The 23,411-nt window shown below is 27.6% G+C and overlaps 1 protein-coding gene and 1 pseudogene across 1 annotated transcript; one reads left to right on the forward strand and one right to left on the reverse strand.

Annotated features, from left to right (window-relative positions):
• Nucleotides 1-9,731: 9,731 nt before the first annotated feature.
• LOC110658472 (transcription repressor MYB6) lies at nt 9,732-11,247 on the forward strand. The gene is made up of 3 exons (XM_058138255.1): nt 9,732-10,051; nt 10,137-10,266; nt 10,388-11,247. The coding sequence occupies exons 1-3, from the start codon at nt 9,919-9,921 to the stop codon at nt 11,046-11,048; spliced, it is 924 nt and encodes a 307-aa protein (XP_057994238.1). The 5' UTR covers nt 9,732-9,918; the 3' UTR covers nt 11,049-11,247.
• An 8,543-nt stretch (nt 11,248-19,790) lies between these two features.
• The window catches only part of LOC110647728 (ribonucleases P/MRP protein subunit POP1-like), a 69,215-nt pseudogene continuing 65,594 nt past the window's right edge, over nt 19,791-23,411 (reverse strand).

The following is a 23,411-nucleotide window of genomic DNA, read 5'->3' on the forward strand; positions in this document are numbered from 1 at the left end:
GTGTTTTTAGTTGAGGGTCAAAAAGTAATTTTAACCTCTTACAATGAAAAAATTGATTATAAGAGGTAAGACTGGTTTTTAAGTTAAAAAAAATTAATGCGCGAAAAGTTTTATATTATAAATTGAAGTTTAAAGATGAAGACGAGCGGTGAAATTTATCTAAAAGATTTATTCATAATTATAAACACACATTTAGCCTACGATTCCATTTGCTCCGCAAGATTTCGGCTACTTCATTTTTCTCGCCAGCTTGATCAATTCAGCTAAAGTGGGATCTTTAGAGACCTCAGGATCTTGATGTTCTGAAACCACACCCAAATAGAAAATAGAGGAAAGAGGAGAGAAAATAGAAGAAAGGGGAGATGAAAGGAAGAAGAAGAAGATTAGAAAAAGAAGAGGGAGAAAGAGAGAGTAATTGTATTATTAATCATATGATCTTTCATCCAAGATTTGTATAGTATTTATACTTGTTAATACATTGAGTTTATTCTCCACGTTTAGTTACAATAACAAATAATAATTGCAGTAACAAATTAATCAACTGACTCCATAATTGTTTCATCCTACTTCTGACTTGGCTTCATTTATTTCATAGAGAACTCGCATTTTCTAGCATATTACCCATTATATTTTATTTTGTAAAAAAAATTTTGATAAACTAATTTTGTTAATTTTATTATTTCAATTTTTACCTATAATATGAAGTTATAAACTAATATTGAAGGAAAACTAAGGAACTATAAAAATTCCTTTATTAATTACCCACATTAATCTACAAAATACGAAAATAATTAAAAGAAAAAAAAAATTAAACCTCCCTTTGTTTTCCTAAAAATAATTTATATATGAAAAATATTTTTCATGAAAAATATTTTTTAAAAAAATATTTTCTATGAAAATATTTTTATAGTTTAATTATAATATTAAATTAATGATATATGTATATAAGTTTTTTTTACATTTTAATATGATTAAAAAAATATAAAAAAGTTTTTAATTTAAAATAATTTAATTTTTTATTTTTTATTAATTATTTTTTGAGTGCTGTAAATACTAAAAAATTAAATATTTTTTTAAAAAAATATTTTGCAAAAGAGCCCTAATTTTTAAATGCCAACCAATAAAGCATGTATTAATTGGCCCAACGGAGAAGATAAAGCAAGCAGAAAATCAAGGCCCATACTCGAAGCCTAACCCAAACAAGATGATACATTGTTTTATTTTATATATACTAGAACTCACCAGCCTGAGCTTTTTATAATTAAAAATTATTTATAAAATTATTTAATTATTTTAAATTTTTTATAATCAAATTATATTTAATTTAAAATTAATTTTTTTACTATATTAAACTAATATATTTCAAAATTATTTTTCTCAACAATCATTTAAATAATAATACTAAATAAATATATAGTTTTTCGATATTTCAAAATTATCAATTCCCCCATTAAATGAAAAAACAAAAAATCACATTAGGCCGCTGTGGCATGTTGTTGGCAATTTGGCAGTGAACAAACAGAACGCCAAATCTGAATTCAATCAACACCCTGAGCCACAGAAACATGAGGCTAAGAAAATTTTCCCCTTCAACTTCTAAGCAGCCATGCCATTCAAGCTTCTCTAATGGCTTCCGTTACTGCCCCTCAAGCTTCATATTCGCTCTTACTCAAAACCCAAAACAGCAGCCAACCCAATAAAGACCAACATCAACTACTAACAAGAAGAACTATAACAAGAAGAAAGAAGAACGGCGCGACCTCAAAAGCGGCAAACACCCTCTTAATTAGAAGGTTAACATTTAGTAATAATAAATAAAACCAAGTCAAAAGTTAAACGAAGGTCTTATAATGTAGGGAGTAACACTTTTAAGAGAGTGTTAAGATATATTTTTGAATTTATAAGTTAATTTAAAAATAAGTAATTTATTATTTGATAAAATTATTTAAAATCTTTTTTTAAATAATTTAAAAGATACTAAAATTAATTTAATTTATCAAAATGATAAAAAAAATATATCATTGTTGTGGTTATTAAGATAGGATAATATTAATATTTTTAAAAATTATTAAGATAATATAATTTTTTATTTAATTAAAATATAATTTTAAAAAAAATAGTAAATCATAAGTAAGGTTACCTTACCTGTAACTTCAGACTTATTTTAAATATTTTTTAACTTATAAATCAAATCAAATACTATTTACTTTTTATTTTCTACTTATAAATATATTTGACCGACTTATAAATCAAATTAAAAAGAATCAGATTTAAAGTATTAGAAGAATAAGATTTTAATCGAAAATGGATATATAAAAAGTAAATTAAGTTATAACTAAATTTTAATTTAATAATATTGAAAATCACTTTCAAGATATAAATTTTTTTTATACAAGTCTTAATCAAAATTAAATGGAACAATTTTCTAGTTGAGGTATGGTATTGTCATATATATCTAATGATTGGTACATTCAAAAAAAAAAATGATAATTGCTGAGCTAAATATGGCAATTTCATGGATTGTTGAAGTTGGCTCATTAACTACAACTGGTGTGGTGTCACGGAGTTGAGGAACAACTTCCAAATTATAGTATGGTTTGTTCATACCCCATCTCTTTATTTTATTTGATAGAGAGATGGAGAGTTAATTTTTTATATTTAATTTTAATTATTAATTGGAGATATTTGATAAATAACATTTTTAATTAAAAATAAGCAATCAATTTTATTAAATATTTATTGAGTATAATTATAATTGTTAATTTTCAAATTTTTATATCACACGTAAATATTAGATATGGTATATTATACATAACTTAATTAATCCCATCCCCTGAATTAATGAGGATAAGGTTGGTGATAAGTTGGTGAGATACTAACTTAAACCAAGTGATCCATTTAATAGTTAAGTGTTCCTTCTCAACAATCTCCAATTTTCCCAGTTAAAGCCACTCAAATTTCCCTAATTAAGATTTGGAGAACTATGACGCCAAAAGTTCTAAACCCATAATAATTTCAACTTGCAATTGGACGATTGAATTTAAAACTTATCATTTGAAATCAATTTATTTGAAATTTTATTATGGTTGTGCTGTGGGTGTTCAACTCCTGATGGCACGGGCTTTCTTTTTTGACAAATGGAACCAAATTTGGTGGCTGTCTGCGGTAAAAGGAAGAGAAAATGATGATTTCCTGCTAATCGGCAGTTAATTTGGACAATTGAATTCGGGGAATCGTGATCTAAACTCCTAAGCTTTGATTTAACATCAATTACGCCTTGATCAAAAATCAAATGGGGAAGATGCTCATTTAGGAGACCTAAGATGATCAAGAAGGAGTTTCGATAAACCATTTTCGGATACATAACCAACGGTCTTCAAGCATCCCGAAAGTATGATCGGATCGATGATATCTTACCAATGCTTAGGATTGAGTTTCCAACATAATCCAGATGCCCAGTAGACTGTACTAGAAGGTGATCGTATTTACAATTATTTCTAGTATTTTCAAAAGTTCGATATGCATTCTAGATAGTAAAATCAGCAAAAGAAATATTTAAACTCAACTCATGTATTTTTACCTACATTCAGGGTAGCTTATTAATTAATAAAATATTTTTACCTTAGTAAAATTAAGTAAAATGAATTAATTAATAAAAGGATTATGCAAGGTACTTCCATGAATATTTTTATAATTTTTGAAGCATTGGATAAAGGAGCTAGGGACACGAACTAGAGATTAAACATAACTTAGAGTTCTTGCAAGCTCTAAATAGGCATATGATGTTTGTTATGAGCTCCTGGCCATTGTTGTTATGTTTTTTTGTAAGGGATTAAGTTTTAGATATAGAGAAAATTTTATCGAAATTTCAACAAAATTCTAAGATGGTTATTCTTGCTTTTGTAATTCACTTATTTTATTGTGTTAATTTATTAATAGATGTCAATATGTCTGTATAAGTGTTTTAGGCTGGCCATATTTTTCCTTCTAGCTAGGCTAGTTATAATAAGGTCGTTAGCACTGTGAATTGAATATTGATTATTTTTATAATTTCAATATTATTTAAATTTATGGCATGCAATGTATTCATTTATATTTATATGTAAATAATATTATATTATAACATTCCTTATTTGTTGTATTATAATTTTCTGTGTTGTGTCACTTAGAGAAAAATTAGAGCTTATAAATATATATTGAATTTGGAAATTCCAAAGTAGGTACGACATGATAAATTCGCTGACTCTCATGGATATAGATATGAATGGATGAGGTTCATTAATATCAATATCCATACATACGTGTTATATTATTGTGACTCTCACCGCTTGTAGATTAGGTACATGCATTATATTATCGCTAACTTCTACAAAATGAAATAAGAGAATATGTTGGATTTTAGATAATCAGGATATGAGGTTGGCTCCCAATATGTATTATAGGTGCATGTATAACTCTTGTTTATCCTTTCGTGCCATAATTGGATGATCTAATTGTTTTGATGCATTAAATGATCACTGACTCCTATAAAATGGAGCAAGAGAATATGTTAAAATTCAAAGAACCAGATATAGGGTTGGCTCCCAATATATATTATAGGTGTATGTATAGCCCCAATTTATCCTCTTGCGTGATGATTGGGTGATTATGTGTTTTTTTTTTTGTAGGATTGAACTAGTAATGATAGGTATGAAAATCCTAATTATAATTAATATCTAGACTTTCTAAGTCGAACCCTCGTTCTTCTTTAATTTTTTTTTTCCTTAGATTACAAGAGAAGTATTTTCTTTGAGAGTCTAACTTGCATATTACTTCACAAGTTATTGTATTGTTTAGTTAGCAATTTATTTTATTTTATTTTTTATTTATTTCATTCTTAGAACTCTATTGTGGGACAAATAAATATTTATAATTTTGAATTAAATCATAATGATAATTGGCAATCAAATGGGTATATTTGAATTTCCCCTTGTTGTATATATATTGGTAGATATTAGAACAAGCCGGGCTCCCTAAATTATTTTATAATATCTTATTTTGTATGTTGCATCTTGAGTTAAGTTTGGTTATATGTTTGAGAATAGTAAGATTTACTACGAGTTTCAGAGCCTTATACTAACCTAAGTTCTAATGCTGATTCAGCTCGTGGAATCGAGCCTTGATAACTGTAGTCGTGCTATTCCTTGGGCAATTCTAACTCTCAAGCCCTCTCTTCTAGGTTGATCGTGGGCAAGGTTAGGTCTTGAATCGGATTGAGACCGATCAATCAATAATTCCACCAACCATTAGTATATAATTTTGAATTTTCTTTCACCATTAAGATTGTATAATAAAATATAATTTATTTTCTTTGAAAAAATAGTTTAACTAATTTAAAATTGAAATCGAAGTCAACTAACCTTAACTTTAAATCTACAACATCCTCAAATCAAAATTAAAATCGAATTACAATTGTAACTGCATTTGAATTGGTTCAAAACTGAATTGAAACAGTGAGAGACCAAAACAATGGAAAACCAATTCCCTTTATTCATGAACTATAATCAGGTTGTGATTAGGCCTACTTACCTTAAATTTGAATTGGAATTGCCAGGTAAAAGCCATATCGAAATTAAAATTGAAAACAAAACCATAATTGGGTTGAAGTAGAATTGAAACTGGACCAAAAATAAAACTAAAAATTGAAATCAAAACTAGGTTGAACCCAAATAAACTGTGTAGGAATCAAAATTGAAAACTAAAATTGGATTGAACAGAAACGAAAACTAAGTTGAACCATAAATTGAACCAGATGGGAACTAATTCAGTCTCGGTTCCATCGAATCTCTGACTTGAAATCACCAATTTCAATGCCACAACATCCTCCACGCAATTGAAAATTGTTCAAATGACATCATTTTGCATGCCTTTTAAAATTTGTTATCTTAAGTTTTAAACCATTATGTGAATTGGGACCAAATTCAAATGTACCTATTTTAATTTCGTTATAAAATAAGAAAGTCAACTATTTATATTATCATTTAGTTAGCATAATCATAGGCATTTATATATTTTCTTCATTTAGTTAGCATAATTATATGATTATAGGAATAATTTTAATTTAATTTTTTTAATAATCTCAAATTTTACATTTTTTTATAATTATACTTCAAACTATTTTTTTAATAAATATACCATGAATTTTAAATTTTAAACCTATTGTTAGTTGTCTTTTTTAATACTAATAGAGGTGTCAAGCCATCATTTTTAAATCCCAAATTGATGCTAATTAAACCTAACTTACAATAAAAGAAAAAAAAAAAACTTTTAGTAAAACTACACCAATTTCACTACTTCATCATCTCGACAAGTCATTACCTCTGTGACACTCATCTCTATCCAACCTAACTCTACTCTTATAAAAACTTCACCTCACTCCCCATCAATATCCTCTCTTAACAACTCAATTAGATCCCTTGACAGCCTCAAAATAAAACTCATTAATTCATTAATTATAGTTTATTTTATTATAAATTAGATTTAATTAGTTTTTATTTGGGGGATTGGAAATACTAATCTAGCACTTTTGTTAGCATTTAATGGGGCAATTAACAATAGGATTCGATTGTAGTAAATTTTAAAGAGTAGAGTATATTTATTTAAAAAATAGTTTAAGGTATAATTATAAAAAAAAAAAATATAAAGTTGAGTAGTTTTTTCTTTAACATTTTCACCGTTAAAATTAATGGTGGAACGGATGAAAGCGAACAATTGTAAAAAAGTTTGGAATAGAATCATTAAAAACATCAATTTTTTTTTTTTTTTTACATTATTCCCACAATTAAATATATATAAATATCTATTCAAATGTCTTGAGGATATATTAAAAAAAAACCACTTTATTCACTCAAATTAACAAGTTTAATTAAATATTTAATTAATATTTTAAATTCTTAATCCAAATCACTCCAAACCATATCCATCTATTTATTATTATTTTTTTTTAGCAAATTTTAGCTAGAATTGTAAATCATTCACAGAAAAAAGACCATAATAAAAAAAACTCTACATCTAATCAACATAAAATGTTAAAAAATTTGAAGAGGTTGAAAGAGAAAGAGTGTTGAATGAGGAAGATAGCCACCCCTGCATGATTTTTATTTTTGCAATGGTCAACTGTTTTGCCAATTGTTGAATTGTAATTAGCATATTATATATGTTAGAGACTCATAATTTTTGAGATTGTTAATGTTATGTGGTTTTGAATCTTCACGTAACTTATTATTATTTTTATTTTGTAATTATTTAGTGTAATTTTGAATTTTATCACTGTTTATTAAAGGAAAATAGTAAAATAACACTAATAAATTTTGATTTAATTACACTAAAATCATTTATAGAATTATAAGATTTTAAATTTGAAATCAATGAAATTAAATAAAAGAAAAAAGAAAAAATAAATAAATTTTAATGCAATTAAGCTAGAGTTATTGTAGAGTTGTTAAATCAATAATGAAAAAGGACAAATTGTGTTATCAAATTAATGTTTATTTTTATTAATAGATAATATTAATGAGATTTTTAATTTAGCCAATTTGGCTATGAAGATAACCCGCCAAAATTAAAGTAAAAATACCTCATATTAATTTAGTATGCAAAATAATTAATTAATATATGGGATTCAAAAGTTTCAGGTTTGAATTCTGTTATTGATTCATAATTTGCCTATTTATACACTAATTTCTCTTGAAAAAAAAAAAATAAAAAAAAAAAAATATATATATATATATATATATATATATATATATATATATATATATGGGTACGAATGGAAGAAGATGGAAAACGTTATGAAAGTGGCCATATATCTAAAAGAGGTTTTCTGATATTTCTTTTAGCTTATCTTTGGTAGTACATCCCATCATTATACGTCCATTAATTTTAATTTAGACAATTTCATTTATTTTAGTCTTAAAAAGAAGAAGAGAAAGACTTGTTAAAAAAAGCTTATATGAAAGCGCCCATGCATCTCAACACTATTGCTAATATTTTGTATTGCTTTATCCTTCAATGCAACATTCAATTATTTGTATCTTTCGTTTGTTTTGTTTTGTACAAAATAATTTATATATACAAATATGAGATCAAAATTAAATTAAATTAAATTCAAAAGATTTAATTTTAAATTAAACTAAAAAACTTTACACTATAAAAATTCTTAAATAATTTCATTTTATAAAATTTATCACATATTTAGTTATATATCTAAATCCATTATCAAACGAAAAGTTAAAAAAGGAGTTGGAGAAAAAAAAAATTAAAGAACTAAACCTACCATTATTAACACTATTGCAATTCTGAATATCTCATTATGTATCACAATTCATTTAATTAATAAGAATGTAAATATTTTTTTTATTAATTAGCATTTAACTTTATAAAAAATATTTTAAAATAATTTTAAATGAATTAAATCGATGTAAAAGAATATTTTCTTAAAATCACATAAATAGGTAATTTATTCTCGATATATATAAATTGATTCAAAAATATTATAATCATAAATAAAAAAATATTTCATATATAAATATAAATAATAATTTTTTTTAACTCATATTTAGAGTATTTTTGAGTCAGCTTTCACGTATAAAACTTAATATTTTCTTTAAACAAAAAATAAATAATAATTTAAATGATGAAATCTTGAATTGCAATATAGATTTTTTTATTAAAAAAATAAATTTTTAGTGGGATGTTGTATACAGGAGAAAATGACAATTATTTGGCTTGATGACGTTAAAAAGCAGGGAAAGATGAGAAGAATTAGAAGAAGAAGAAACCTTAGCCCACAGAAAATTCCACAACCATCCATAAGGCCAAAATTCTAGCGCATGGAAAGTGGAAAGATGCTCCAACTATAACCGCAATCTCAAATGGAAGCATTTTGGGCTTTGAATTGCAACTCCTCCACAAGTAACCCCATCACCCAAGAAAAAGAAAGCAGATTAAAGCTTAATTTTATTTTGTATTTGTGGAAAAAATTTAATTTAATTTATTATAAAAATTTTAATTCAAACTTAATTTAATTGAATAATAAGAAAATTAAGAAATAAAATTTCTTAATTTTGAGCTGAAATTAAGAAATTTAACTAATTAAGAAATAAAACCTCTTAATTTTGAGCTGAAGTTAAGAAATTTAATTTAAAAAAAAATTATAAAATTAGATTATTTAATTTTTTATTTAAATAAAAAAATAAAAAAATTTAACTTATAAATTTTAATTTTTAGATTAAATTTAACTTAAAATGAAGAATTTTAATTAATTTAATAAAAAATAAAAATTAAATTAAATTAAATTTTTCTAGCAAATACAAGTACAAAATTAAATATTTTAGATTAAAATCAAGAAATTAATAAATTTATCTTAAAATTAAAAAATTAAAATTTTTTATTTTTTTTTTTAAATCAAGAAATTTGATTTATAAATTTTAATTGTTATATTAAATTGTATTTTAATTGAAAATTTTAAATTAATGTAAACAAAAAAATAAAAATATGTTAATTTAAACTCCCCTATTAAATATGGGCACCAAATTGTACATTTTGCCAAAAGAGAATAAATAAAGAAGAAGATTAAGAAGAAGAAGAAAAAGAAAAAGAAAAAGAAAAAAAAATGAAAAGAGAGGCCAAATCTGACGTAAAAGTAGAGCTACCTACCAAATCCAGCTTCCAGCCCCTATCTTTAACCACTTGTCTCCCTCACCAACTTGGTCAAATCTTTCCCTTCTCTCCTTTCCCTCCCTCTCTTTCCCTTCTTTTCCATCCCTACATATAAAAACCCCTCTCCCATCCATCTCACTCTCGCCCAAGGTACAGAACACAACACAACCCGTTGTCTTAAACTTATAATCCTCTGAGCCTACTGCTGATTTTTCTCTCATGGGACGCTCACCTTGCTGTGAGAAAGCTCACACCAACAAAGGAGCTTGGACTAAGGAGGAAGACGAGCGCCTTATTGACTACATCCGCGTCCATGGTGAAGGCTGTTGGCGTTCCCTCCCTAAAGCTGCTGGTATATGTCGCCCACCACCATAACTCTCTGCTTATGCATGTCTTTATGTGTAAAGTTTTAATCTTTTTTTATTTGGGTTATGTAGGATTGCTTAGATGTGGCAAGAGTTGCAGACTTCGATGGATAAACTATCTTAGGCCTGATCTTAAAAGAGGGAACTTTACTGATGAAGAAGATGAGCTTATTATTAAGCTTCATAGTTTGCTAGGCAACAAGTAAGCTCCTTAATTTTCCCTGTTTGGTTAGTGAGAAAGGCAATTCTTTTTCTGGGTTTCTTTCAATTTAACAATTTCAGGAACTGAATATTAATTGTTTTTTTTTTTTTCTTTGCTGCAGATGGTCTGTAATAGCTGGAAGATTACCAGGAAGAACAGATAATGAGATCAAGAACTACTGGAACACCCATGTCAAGCGCAAGCTAATTAGCCGAGGCATTGATCCACAAACTCACCGTCCGCTCAACGAAAAAACCACCACCGCCACCGCCACCACCACCACCACCACCGGCGCCGCTAAGCCCACCGCCAATAGAGTCACGCAGTTAAACTTCGAAAACGCATCTCCTCAATCAATTTCCGAAATCAAACTTTTGAAAAGCAATATCGATTTCAAATACTCCAAAAATTTCAACTCCAGTTTCTACCCTAGAAAACCAGAGTCCGTAGAAGAAACTAACTGTAGCAGCAGCGGCATGACCACCGACGAAGAACAAAACCACCACCACCACCACCACCAAGAAGAAAGAAAAAGCAGCCATGAAAATCAAGAAATTAATTTGGAGTTAACCATAGGGCTAGCTCCAATTCGGAGTGAGTTGACTCCGACATCGTCTTCCAACTCAGCCGACGCCGAGTCGAAGTTACAACAGCAAGCTTCATACCAGATTCTTGAAAAAGTGGTAACTCGGGGGGTTTGTACTTGTTGCCAATTGGGTTCACAGAGAAGTGAATTGTGTAGCAATTGCCAGAATTCAAATGTGTTCTATAGATATTACTGAAGATTAACAGCTAAAAATTTCAAATTTTTTTGTTTTATTTGTTGGGAGTTGTGGTTAGATTGGAGCAATTGAATGCTGGACACCAACTTTCACCTGCCAGTTTCAGTGTAATCAAAGGGGAAATTAATTAAAGATCGGTAATGATGTGATGACAAGTTAGATGAATTCAAAGTTACCCTCTGCAGAAAGGATTAAATTCTGTTTTTGGATTCTTTCTCATGGATGCTTTTTTGTGATCATTCAATTTTGGCATTCCCTCTAAGGGAATATATTAAAAAAAAAAGTTTCTGCTCTGTTTGAACTAACGTGTGTGTATATATAAATGTAGTCACGCACGCACACTAGGATTTGAGTAATAAGTACGTAAAATTTAAATTTAACTCAAATTCATCGTAAGTATTAATTTTTTAAATTTAAATATATTTTAAATTTAATTATATATTATTTAAATTTATTTTATTAAAATTTAATTTAATTAAATATCTATAAAAATTTAATCTGTTTATAGGATTTGGTTACATTTATTTATTTTCGATTTAAGAGTTTTCTTTTTAAAAGTTGTTATGTTGGGAAATTAAAATTAAAAATTTTTTATTTGTTATATTTTTAAAAATGAAATAGATTAATTAAATTATTCTTAATTGATATTTAATAAATAAATTTAAAAAATTCATAATAAAGAAGAATTTCCAAGTTAAATTTGTAGAAGAATTTATAATTTGTGGCTATCAATCAAAGGGCAAGGTAGCGTGAATGTGAATAATTTGGAAGAAGAGAGAGAGAGGGGTTGGGAGGGAGAGATGCCCTAATGATTAGATTCTCAAGCATTTAACCACATTATTGCATTATTAGTACTGTATTTGGTTTGAATAAATTGAGAAGCATATGCCTCTTTCAACCAACCCACCTTAATAGATCTACCAAGCTAAATTTTTTAATATAATTATGCCTATTATGACTATATATTCCCTACATTTTCTACCTACATTTTCAATATCCTTGGACCATTTTTTTGGAGCCATATCAATGCTTCTTTTGACCTAACTAAAATCCACCCAATTTTAATTGGGTTCTTCAATTAATAAATTATTTTCACAAAAAATTATTGACTAAATGCTCAATTTTGTCTAATTTTTATTTTATTCTATTTTTAATTTTTTTTTTAAAATTAATATAGAAATTAAACTTAGTTTAGCTGGAAAATTAAAATTTTTGAATTAAATAAAAAATTAAGTTTTTTTTTCATTTTTAATTAAATTTCTTAATTCTTGAATTTAGTCTAAAAATTAAAATGTTTATAGTTTTCCTGTTTTCTAAATTTTAACTAGTATTTGAAAAACAACTTTAAGTTATTTTTCAATGTTTTCCTCAATAATAAAGATTTAGTTTTCAATTGTTTTTCAATCATGACTTTTTTTTATAATCAAAATTATGCTACAATTTTTTAATATCTAAAGCTGAATAATTATTTTTAAAAAATATTTATTTATAATGATAAAAAATTAATCATATTATTATAAAAATAAATAAAAAATATATATTAAAAAAATTTAAAAATAAAATTAAATTTTTAAATATGTTTTACAATAATTTTTTAATTGTAAAATGTATGAAAAATTTTTAAAAATTTTTTAAATTAAAAAAATCTTTTTCTATTATTTACAATTGAATACGTTTTTCATATTTCCTCTTATTTTTCATAAAAAATGAAAATTAAAAAAACATAAAACAGTTGTCTACTAGTAATTATACCCTCAATTTTCTTAATTTTTAAATTAAATTGAGCTTAAATTTAAAATTTTAAAATAATTTAAATAAAAAATGTGATCTCCATGGCACCTAGAGAAGTTTAATAAAAGAAAAATTAGTAAGGGCACAAGTTCAATGTAAAACAATAAAAATGAGATTTTGGAAAAAAGTCAAAAATATCATGTTAAGTACCCAACAAACAAGGGAATTTGACAACCTAAATCAGCGTTAGGGTTGTTTGTAGAACATGGTTTGGCTGCAAAACTTCTGGAGCCTCAGAATCAGAGAGCTTACAGTAATTAGAAATGGAAAGGGGGTTGGTTAGGCCTACCAACCAATTAAATTATAATAATTAATCCTAAACCCACTAACCCACGTGTGTGGAATCTCATTTTAACTATCACTTCATTATACATTATTATAAAATAAATCACGTCTCCTCTAAAAGAATAATTATACTAACAAACTGTTAAATTATTGGTGTGAAATTAGGGATGAAAACGAGTCATGGATATTTAATTTATCTGAATTCTAATAATACGAATTTATGATAGATTTAAATTTGAAATTTAATAATCGTGATAGGTTTAAGTCAAGTTTAATTTTACGTATGGGTATCAATTATTTAAATTTATTTATATAAATATTTAATTAAATATAAAATATATAATTTTTATAATAATATTTATAAATTTTTACATATTTTATTTTATGTAAAATAAAATTAAAATATTTTATGAAATTATTAAAATTTTAAAATATACATTATTGATAAAAATAATTTTTTATATAGATTTTTAATTTAAATATATAAAATTAAATAAGTTGAGGTATTTTGCAGGTATTAATTATCGGATATGGGATGTGTTTAGATAGTTGAGAGTAAATTTTATTCAGATTTAAGATGAGTTCAGATTTTAGATGAGTTCAGATTTTGAGAATATTAATCGAGTTCGAACTCAAGTGAAGTAATTTTCATAAATACCCTATTCCTTGCCATTCCTATGTAAAACTTGTCTACAAACAAATTTTTAAATTAGCTGATTCACATATGAATTTTATTTAAAAGATTAGAAGTTTGAATTTTGAAATTGTTCTTCTAGGTTGAATATAAATTGATTTTATCCATATGTGTGGACGAGGATACTATGCAGTTAATTTAAAAAAAAAAAACATCTTCCATTGGAGATTTGATCATATACGTATATGGTAAGATTTTAATCTTCATTAAATAGATTAGTTTATATGACAATTTTTTTTTTAATTGCATGAAATAGTATAGCATATTTATAAAGATTTATACAACAATTTCACTATGATAGGTAGACAAGAAAGCTTGTGATAATAAAAAAGTAGCTCCTATGCATAAGTACAATTATAATATTTAATTAAAGAGGAGATAATGGAATTTAAAGAACTATCTCACTCATTGAAGAGAGAGAGAAAGAACATGTGATGTGTTTGGGAGGTAGGTAACTACAAAAGTCTTAATTGGAAAAGATGGGGATATTATAAGAGAACAGTTGGTTGGTTAGATTGGTGGTGGTGAGAAATAAAGGATATTTCATGTGCAGATACAGCAAGGTATGGGATTCCCACATTAATGGGTATGGGGTTTAGCCACCCCAAGAACACACCTTTCTTCAAGAAAACTCCAGTTGGCTACCAACTCCATCCCTTCGTAGCTCGATAAGCTCTTCAAATTTTTTTAATTGGAGATTTTTAATGAAATAATTCTAAATGTTGTTTAATCTTGTGACCGGAGACATATCATTCACTTGATAAATTTAAATTTAAATTTAAAATTTTATTTTCTTATTTTTCCTATTTAAAAAAAATTTAAATATGCCTTTCAATTTTCATCGGAATTCAAATAAGCTTTAATTTAAGCTTTTTGTCTTAACAAGCTCAGAAATTTCTATTTAACTCTACTTAACTTTCACCTGATAGAAAGAAAGAAATTGGGATACACGACGCATAAAAAACAATTTTAATATATAATAAAATATTTTTTTCTTTAGTTTTAAAATATTAAAAATGATTTATTGTAATAGCCATTGATTATCAATAATTAATTAAATATTTAATCATTGATTACTAATTAATAGCTAATGGTTATTACTGAATCTAAGAGCTAATCAATTATATATAAATTATTAAATGGAGGCATGTTGAAGTGGAAAATGCATGTGTTGATGTGTAAAGATTAATAAAGAATACAGTTCATGTATTCATGCACATCCATTTACTGATAAAGAAACAAGCAACACAAGCTCACAGAGACGCATATATAAGATTAAGAACCCTTTTTACCTAATTATCTCCAACTTTGCAATAATCTGTATAATATTATCAATTATTCCATTCTCTTGCCTGCCATTTCTTTCTTTATATTCTTTTGATAAGTCAGTCAAAAGAAATGTTCGGATTATTTCAGGTTATAATTTATTTTAATTTCCTTTTTGAGTGGAATTGATTTTAATTAGATCACTTTGAATTATAGATTGGTTAGGGAATTGTTTGTGCCCAAATACACGTGGCTACTAATAATTTTAATTTATATGTTTTTTTTTAATTTTAATATATAAAAATAATGTAATGTTTTAAATTTTTTATTAGGTATTTTAAATTTTATTTTTATTACTTTTATATATCTCTCAAATTTTTTAACAAAAGATTTCATAATAAAAATAATTAAAATTTATCTATATATAATATAGATATATGTAGTTAATATATGTTAATATATTGTAAGTTGATGTGGACCACAGCAAGCACATGAATTATTCAAGTAGTATAGAAAAAGATATCGTTCCTGTGAAGAGTTGTATTTTCAATTAAATTTTTGATGTAAAGTAAATTATTTTAAAATTATTTTTTAATGTAGCAAATAAAAGAAAAATGAGAATTTGAAGTTTAAGGTATGAACATGAAAAACTCAATTTAACCAATTAACTAAATCTATAAATGACTAAAATTAAGAAAATAAGATATTGTTAATGAAAATAGGCAAAAATGAGATAAATTAGAGCACTCAAAATTAAAATTCAAGTAACAATAGATAAAATGATGATTTGAAATTTTCCCTAGATAGCTCAATCTATGAAATTTAGAAATTTACGTGGTGGGAGACCTACTTCTTGTATTTAATATCAAATTGTCTAACTGGGGAAGTTAATAGAATTGTTAAGCGTTGGGCTTGAACCCTTCACAAACAAAAGGAGAAGAATAAAATAAACAAGAAATTCAAAGCACAAGAGAGTGAAGGTTTACAAATGATGGCTACTACATATTAGATTTAAAGCTATAATTTTTGTATATTAATTATAAAATTATAACTCTTTTGTGAAAGTTTGAAAACAATACAGATTTTATATCAATAATTTAACAAAATTGATATTAAAATTATTACAATAACAATTATTTATACTTATTCAAGATAATAGTTTTTGTTTATTGTAAAAATATAATCAAATCGTTGCTTTATATTACGGTAATAGAGGTAATTGTAATAGTTCTTAATTCGCTCCATTGACTTATAACTACTATTTAAACATATATGACAACGATTTTCAACTGTTTCTTTAAATTTATTATGTCGTAGTGAATATAAATAATTATATGAATTTGAGTTTATAAAATTATTTTTGAAACTTTCACTTATAAGCTTTTAAATTAAATAGTTTGTTGACAAAAATACCGATTACTGTTGAAAATTGGCCCTAATCCGTTTGATTTAGGAGTCTCAAATTCTACCAACCGAAACTAGGTAGAGTTTGGTGGATAGATGATGTAGGAAAGCTACAACTAAATCAAAGTGTTGTCATCAATTGATGGATCTGCTTCTTCTTGGTCTTTAACAAAAGTATCAAATTCCAAATCATATCTTACTATTTTATTTTTGTCTATATATATATATATATATATATATATATATATATATATATATATATATATATATATATTTTTTTAGGATATGCATGAGTTGGATATGACATGGAGAAAAGGACAATATACAGAGAGTAAATGGCAGAAGATCATATAGAAGACAAGAAGGTCATGGAATTATTACTAGGAACCATCCTTATCCATATCATATTTATATAAATCATTGTGACAATGAAAAATGTCAGCCTTTTAGATTATTATTCACCTACCTAATTGCATGGGAAGGAAATGTGCCCTTTAAAAGTTCCCTTATCTCTCCACACAAAAAGAAAAGAAAAATACATTTATAAATGAGAACAATTTTTGGGTTTTGATTATATCTTATAGATATGATTTCCAAGTTTATTTATTTATATTTTTAAATTGTAAATTTCATTGCATTAAAGTTCAAGGGTAAGATTGTATAGATGGAAGCTCAAAGCCTGAAATATAAGAACAATCCCTTGCCCAACAAGCAAAATTAATAGTTATTAAGTTGATGTATGAATTCCAACTTTCTATAACAGTAACCCTTTTAAAATATATTATTATACATTTGAATTTATTTTGTTTCTCAAATATTTAAAAATTAAATATAACATACTCCAAAGGAGAACATCACTAATAAAGCCGTACACGAATCTCCATCCTGCTTGGGTTGGGAGAGGAAGAAAAGGAAAAGCAAAGGGAAAAAAAAAATTGAATCTTTTTATTTTTATAAAGAATTGTCATATAATTTTCATAATTTAGTTCAATATAATACTTATGACTTTTTATAAAATTCAAATTTAAACTTTAAAAAAATTAGTAGTTTGACATTAAAGATGAAATATCAATTATTAATTTTGAATTTAATGTTGAACATTAGATGATACTTTGGCAAATAGACTTGGTAATAATAAATATAAAATTAAAATAGATATCAATTAATCGAACTAGTGGGATTCGGATACCGGGTTATTTCTAAAAAAAAAACATGCGCGTGAGTGTATATACTCATTTAATTAAGAATTGATACACCAACAAAATAATGGTAAATCCTATATAGTGAAATCTAATAAAAAATATAATAATTATTTTTTTTTTATTGACTGTGTGCATAAATAATTTTATACACTCTGATATATCAAAAAATTTTCATAAAAGATAAGCCTTTGCAACATCCGGAGACCAACTGCCAATTACACCTTAACAGTGTAAGCTAAAACTTCTGTGTCATTCTTAAATATTGCCTCAAACCCAATTCTATTAACCTTCAAAATACTTGCATTTACCAATGTGTTTGATAAAATATTAAAAAAAAGTCAAGGGTTAAATATTATTCTTATAAATTTTAATTTTTAAATAGAATAATTATTAATTTAATCTCTTAAAATTAATATTTAATTTCTTAAAATGAAATAAATATTAATGAGATAAAAAATTTTATATTGATGAAACTCTATTTATTTTCCTATCTCTTTTTTTTTTTAATTAGAAAATTCAAGCTCTATGGGCACAAAGAAAAATTGTACTTTTTTTTTTCCTTTATCATTTTTCTCTATTTCCCTCAAAAATTAATTCTCTCTCACACTTACCATGTTCCCAAATAGAGGATAAGGAGATGCTGATGATGAAATAAACGTATGAGAGACAAAAGCATAAGGTGGAAAGCTAAAGAGGCTGGTAGCAGACAAAATGACGTTAGAAAGCGCAAGTGAGGAGTGAGCAATGATCAATTCGGTTTAAAATCGAATTAAATGGATCGAATTTTTTAAAATTTAAAATCAAATCGAAATCAATTTTCATAAAAACTAAACTGACCTAAACTAAATTAAAGTCAATTTAGTTCACAAATTCGGTTTTTAGGAACACCTCATAAATCATGGGGAAACCTACAAGATTTCATCTTTTATCATGTGAAAATCTATAATAAATTGGCTTAGCTACTTCTTGGTCCCTAGTCTGTTTTGAAACAAAATGGTGACGGCGAGATGGAGAGAGGGAGAACCAGAGAGAGTGGCTTCATTAACAATTAATGATTTGGTATGCTAATTAATTCAACAAATTCAAGTAGGTCAAAAAATAAAATAAAATAAAATTTTCAAAATTTAAAAAAAAAGTTGTCTTTAAGGTTAGATTAAGAAAATTAAAAAAAAGGGCTAATGAAAGATTGGATCTATATTTTTTTTGTTGATTTGGTCTGGTTTTTAGAAGAGAGGTCATGACTCCATGAATAAGAAACAAGGAAAAAGCTCCAATCACAAGCATTGCTCATCAGCAAAATCACTTTGCCCCATCAATATTTCCAAGTAAACGATTACACGAACCTACTATACAATGTCATTTTAGTGTATGATGTAGCCTGAAGAATAATTGTCCGAGTAGGATTGATATCATTCACTATATATGCTAATTTAAAATGGCTTGAACACTTCTGCGTAGATCTCCTTTCCAGAGCAATGTCATGGACTCCCAAATTCACACTGTTCATATTGCAAGTTTGGCAAGAAACATGGTAAGCGGAATGGAGTAATAAATGCAATGCGGAAAAGCTTTGAATTGGCTGGCCATTGATGATTTCCTGTTTTTGAGTCACATTGATGATCCCTATATGAGATTTAGGTTGAAAATATTCATATGTATCCACCTCTTCAATAATCAGCAACAACCAGAAACACAACTCTTTAACATAAAGTAGTAATGACATGAATTCCAGATCAAACTTATCCAAATAGGTATGAGAAAACTCCATAGGTTAAGGACAGCAATTTATTATCCTGTTTCTATGAGAACAAATGACCCTATGCCTATACATTTAAAAATATGATTACTGCATTAGAGTAATGCATCTCCTGTTCATTAGCAATATAATGGTCATATATGAAAATAAGGGACAAAATCCCACGCATGTCATGACAACCAGAACAATCGCAAAATATTTAGAATATGGTTACTGCAGGATAATAGTGTGCCTCTTAGTCATCTTCATACAATGCTTAAATATGGAAATAAGGGACTAAAAGTCTCACACTTGTCACAACAAATAGAAAGACAGACAGTGCTTTCACCTGAACATCTTCTCCTTTAACTAATAATCCTTCCCAAAACTATAAGCTTTTCAGTTGGATCTGGGATGGGTGTTGTAATGAGAAGCTCAAATCCTTCGTCATTATGTTTTGCCTTGGATGTCCCAAGCATAAATGCTTCATATTTCAAACTGGTTGAATATCAAAATCCACTTATAATAAAACCTCAAAATGCATAATAGTGAATGAGCCGTAGAATGGTGAAAGATTGGAGAAGAAACAAAATGTAGGCTAGCAACCCTGTATCAAGTTGATTGCAATACCTCCCCTTCAAAGTCCAGTCTACGGCAGACCTAAGGCTATTAGCATCCCTTGCTTGAACACATCCCCTTGAAGTGCCCCCTTTCACTGCAAAACCAATTGCATTGATAATTGAGAAGAATGAGCAAAATTAGTTGCAAGATACGTGTTCTTTGAGCAAAACCCTATCACTACCTGCAATAGCTCTGACCTATTTTTGCAATGCAACATTATAGTAACTACACGTAGCACTGCAAAACCAATTGCATTGATAATTGAGAAGAATGAGCAAAATTAGTTGCAAGATACATGTTCTTTCAGCCAAACCCTATCACTACCTGCAACCTATTTTTGCAATGCAACATTATAGTAACTACACGTAGGCACTGTTCGGCAATAGTTTTTAAGATAGCGTTTAGTATTTTGACTACCTCTTTTATTTATATTGTTCAGCGATACAATATTTATACTAATTTTTAAAGATTAAATAAGTGGTTTATTTTAGAAGTTGAGGGATCAAAAAGATAATACTACTATTTTTATATTTAACAACTAATCTAATAGCTATTTTACAGAACACTTCTACTTTAAATCACTATATAAACAATTAACCACTAACAGTTAATATTTACCAACTAATAGTTGAGAGCCACTAGAATAGCTAGCAGCTATTAGAACAACTAATATTTCCGAACAGAACCATAATCTACCTAACTTCATCTGTGTATTTGTTATCACACGTGCAGCATCTCACAAGAACTCCATATGATGCCATAGCAAGTCTATAGGCTGAAGATCTCAAGTTCTTGACAAGAACAAATATTTCTCTTCTCCTCTGCTTTAGAGGTATTTCATTCCACTGTTCCTCCCTAAGGTGAGCCAGTAAAACTGCTTCACAAAAGGCCTCTGCCACCGGCTTCTTGTTGCATATCAGAAATAAATCCTGTGATTTTATTACCAAAGAAAGAATTGCGAATTCATTGAAACAAATAATAATTAAAAAAAAAAGACAAGTTTCTAAGTAACAAGAGATCATCATCACTAACCTCCCTCAAACAAATCCTTAACTCAACTCAACTAAACCTTTATGCCAAAAATTTATTAGGGTCAACTATATGAATTCTTTTTCCCCACTCTAAACAATTTTGGGTTAAATCCTAAAAAATGTGTAATGCTTCTAGGTTATGTTGTACTACTCTCCTCCAAATGAGTTTAGGTTTACCCATTCTTTTTTTTTTTATCCTCTAACCCAATGTGCTCTACTTGTCTAATTGAAGCCTCCGTATGTCTACGCTTCACATGACCAAACTACCTCAATCTCCATTCTTTCAACTTATCCTCAATTAGCACCACTCCTACCTTTTCTCTAATACTCTCATTATAGACTTTATCTAGTCTAGTATGGTCACTCATCTACCTTAACATTTTTATCTCCGTAACTCTCATCTTAGACACATACGGTTCCTTCATTGCTCAGCACTCAACATGGTCAGTCATATGGCTGTACGGTAAAATTTTTCTTTCAACTTATTGGGAATCTTCTGATCACATAAAACTTTCATGGTACATCTCCACTTCAAACATCCAACTTTAACCATATGACTAACATTCTCCTCACATCCCCCATCTACTTGAAGGATTGAGCCGATATATTTAAAGTGATTACTTTGGGGCAATGCCACTCCATCCAAACTAACTCCTTCCCCATCGCCAATTTGGCCTTCACTAAACTTACAATGTATGTATTCTCTCTTCGTTGTACTTAACTTAAAGCCATTTGACTCTAGAGTATTTCTCTAAAGCTATAGCTTTCTATTGACTCCTTATCACGTCTCATCTATCAAAACTGTATCGTCCGTAAACATTATACACTAAGGGATACTCTCTTGTATATGTTTCATCAATTCATCTAGAACTAATGTAAAATGGTAAGGGCTCACAGCTAAACCTTGATGTAATCCAACTGAGATAGGAAAATCTCGTGTCCCCTCCTACTGTGCGCGCAATAATAGTTTCTTCTTTATACATATCTTTTAACACTTGTATGTACCTAATAGATATCCTTTTTTGTTCTAACACTCTCCATAAGACATCTCTTGGAACACTATCATAAGCCTTCTCCAAATCAATAAAAACCATATGTTGATTGCTGCATTTGTATTATATAGATATTTTTAAGTACATTTGTATAGTATTTCATGGCATTTAGATAAGTAATCTCATGCATAATCATTAATTTCAACAACTTTTATAAATTTCATTGCCATGCTCTAAATTTCATGTTTTCTACATCATTTCAGTTGCTTGGATGAAGTTCCCAAGCATAGGAGTATACAAGAAAGCTTGGAAAAACTCAAAGGAAAGAAAAGTGTTACTGATATACTTTACACGGGTCGTGTAAGCAAAGCCACAGACCCGTATAACCTACTGCCAGGAGAAAACTAAAGAGCCAAGGAAGAAACATAGTACACAGGCCGTGTAATTGGACTTGTATAAATAGTTGTGTCCCGTGTAATCTCCTGTGCCAATACGAGATGCAGTCTTCAAAGCCCCAGTACATGACCCTGGGCCATGTAGTGACACACGAGTTGTGTATCATGCGACAGTCAGTTTTCTGATTTGATTCCAGCTCCAATTTTCACACTCAGAACAGACTTCTAATGCCTTGAGGACTCTAAAAACCTAACCCTGGGCCATTTAATATAAATAGAAGCAGCAGATAATATAGAAGGAGGACCTAATTTCACTTTCACATACACATTCTTCACAGCCGTCTTGAAGAACAGAGCATCAGCAACAAAGGAAAATCCTTAGCCAAAGTTCCACAAGTTTAAAACTGCAGAAAATCCTGTTCGGTTCTTTCATTCTATTTCTTTAAGCAGACTTTTCATGTTCTTTTATTTTATTTTTTTATTATGTTTGTTAAACTCACCATGTGTGAATAATTTCTTTATTCTGGAATTAGGAAAGTAGAGCTTGTAATCATTATTATGGATCAATATTGAGTTTTATTTATTGGATGTGAGTTTTGTTCTTTGATTTAAAATTCTGTGTTCTTGATACATGCTATATGTTGATACCCACTTAGACATGATATAAGATACTAATTGAAGGACTGAAAGGTGAAGGTTAATATTGGAAAATCAGAATATTGAACTTAGGGAATCTGACCTAGAGATAGGTTAAAATCCTTCGTGGAGTTCTATAACTAGTCATAGATCTTAAAGGGTTTTTATTAGGACTAATCGCCAATGAAAGTAGGGTTTAGTTCTGGTTGAGATGCACCTTAGGTGCCTTGAGAGAGGACCTAGGGTATCTTAGGATTAGTTTTCATTAAAGCAACGATCCTCAATCTAATGAATAGACAAGATTAAAATCT

The sequence above is a fragment of the Hevea brasiliensis genome, chromosome 16 (genome assembly GCF_030052815.1).
Source record: "Hevea brasiliensis isolate MT/VB/25A 57/8 chromosome 16, ASM3005281v1, whole genome shotgun sequence".
Taxonomy (NCBI): Eukaryota; Viridiplantae; Streptophyta; class Magnoliopsida; order Malpighiales; family Euphorbiaceae; genus Hevea; species Hevea brasiliensis.

Bases quoted from the DNA above. Each gene is read 5' to 3' on its own strand.
- LOC110658472 (XM_058138255.1), top strand. From the start codon at position 9,919: ATGGGACGCTCACCTTGCTGTGAGAAAGCTCACACCAACAAAGGAGCT. The intron at 10,052-10,136 runs GTATATGTCGCC...TGGGTTATGTAG, and splicing joins TTCCCTCCCTAAAGCTGCTG to GATTGCTTAGATGTGGCAAG. The intron at 10,267-10,387 runs GTAAGCTCCTTA...TCTTTGCTGCAG, and splicing joins CATAGTTTGCTAGGCAACAA to ATGGTCTGTAATAGCTGGAA.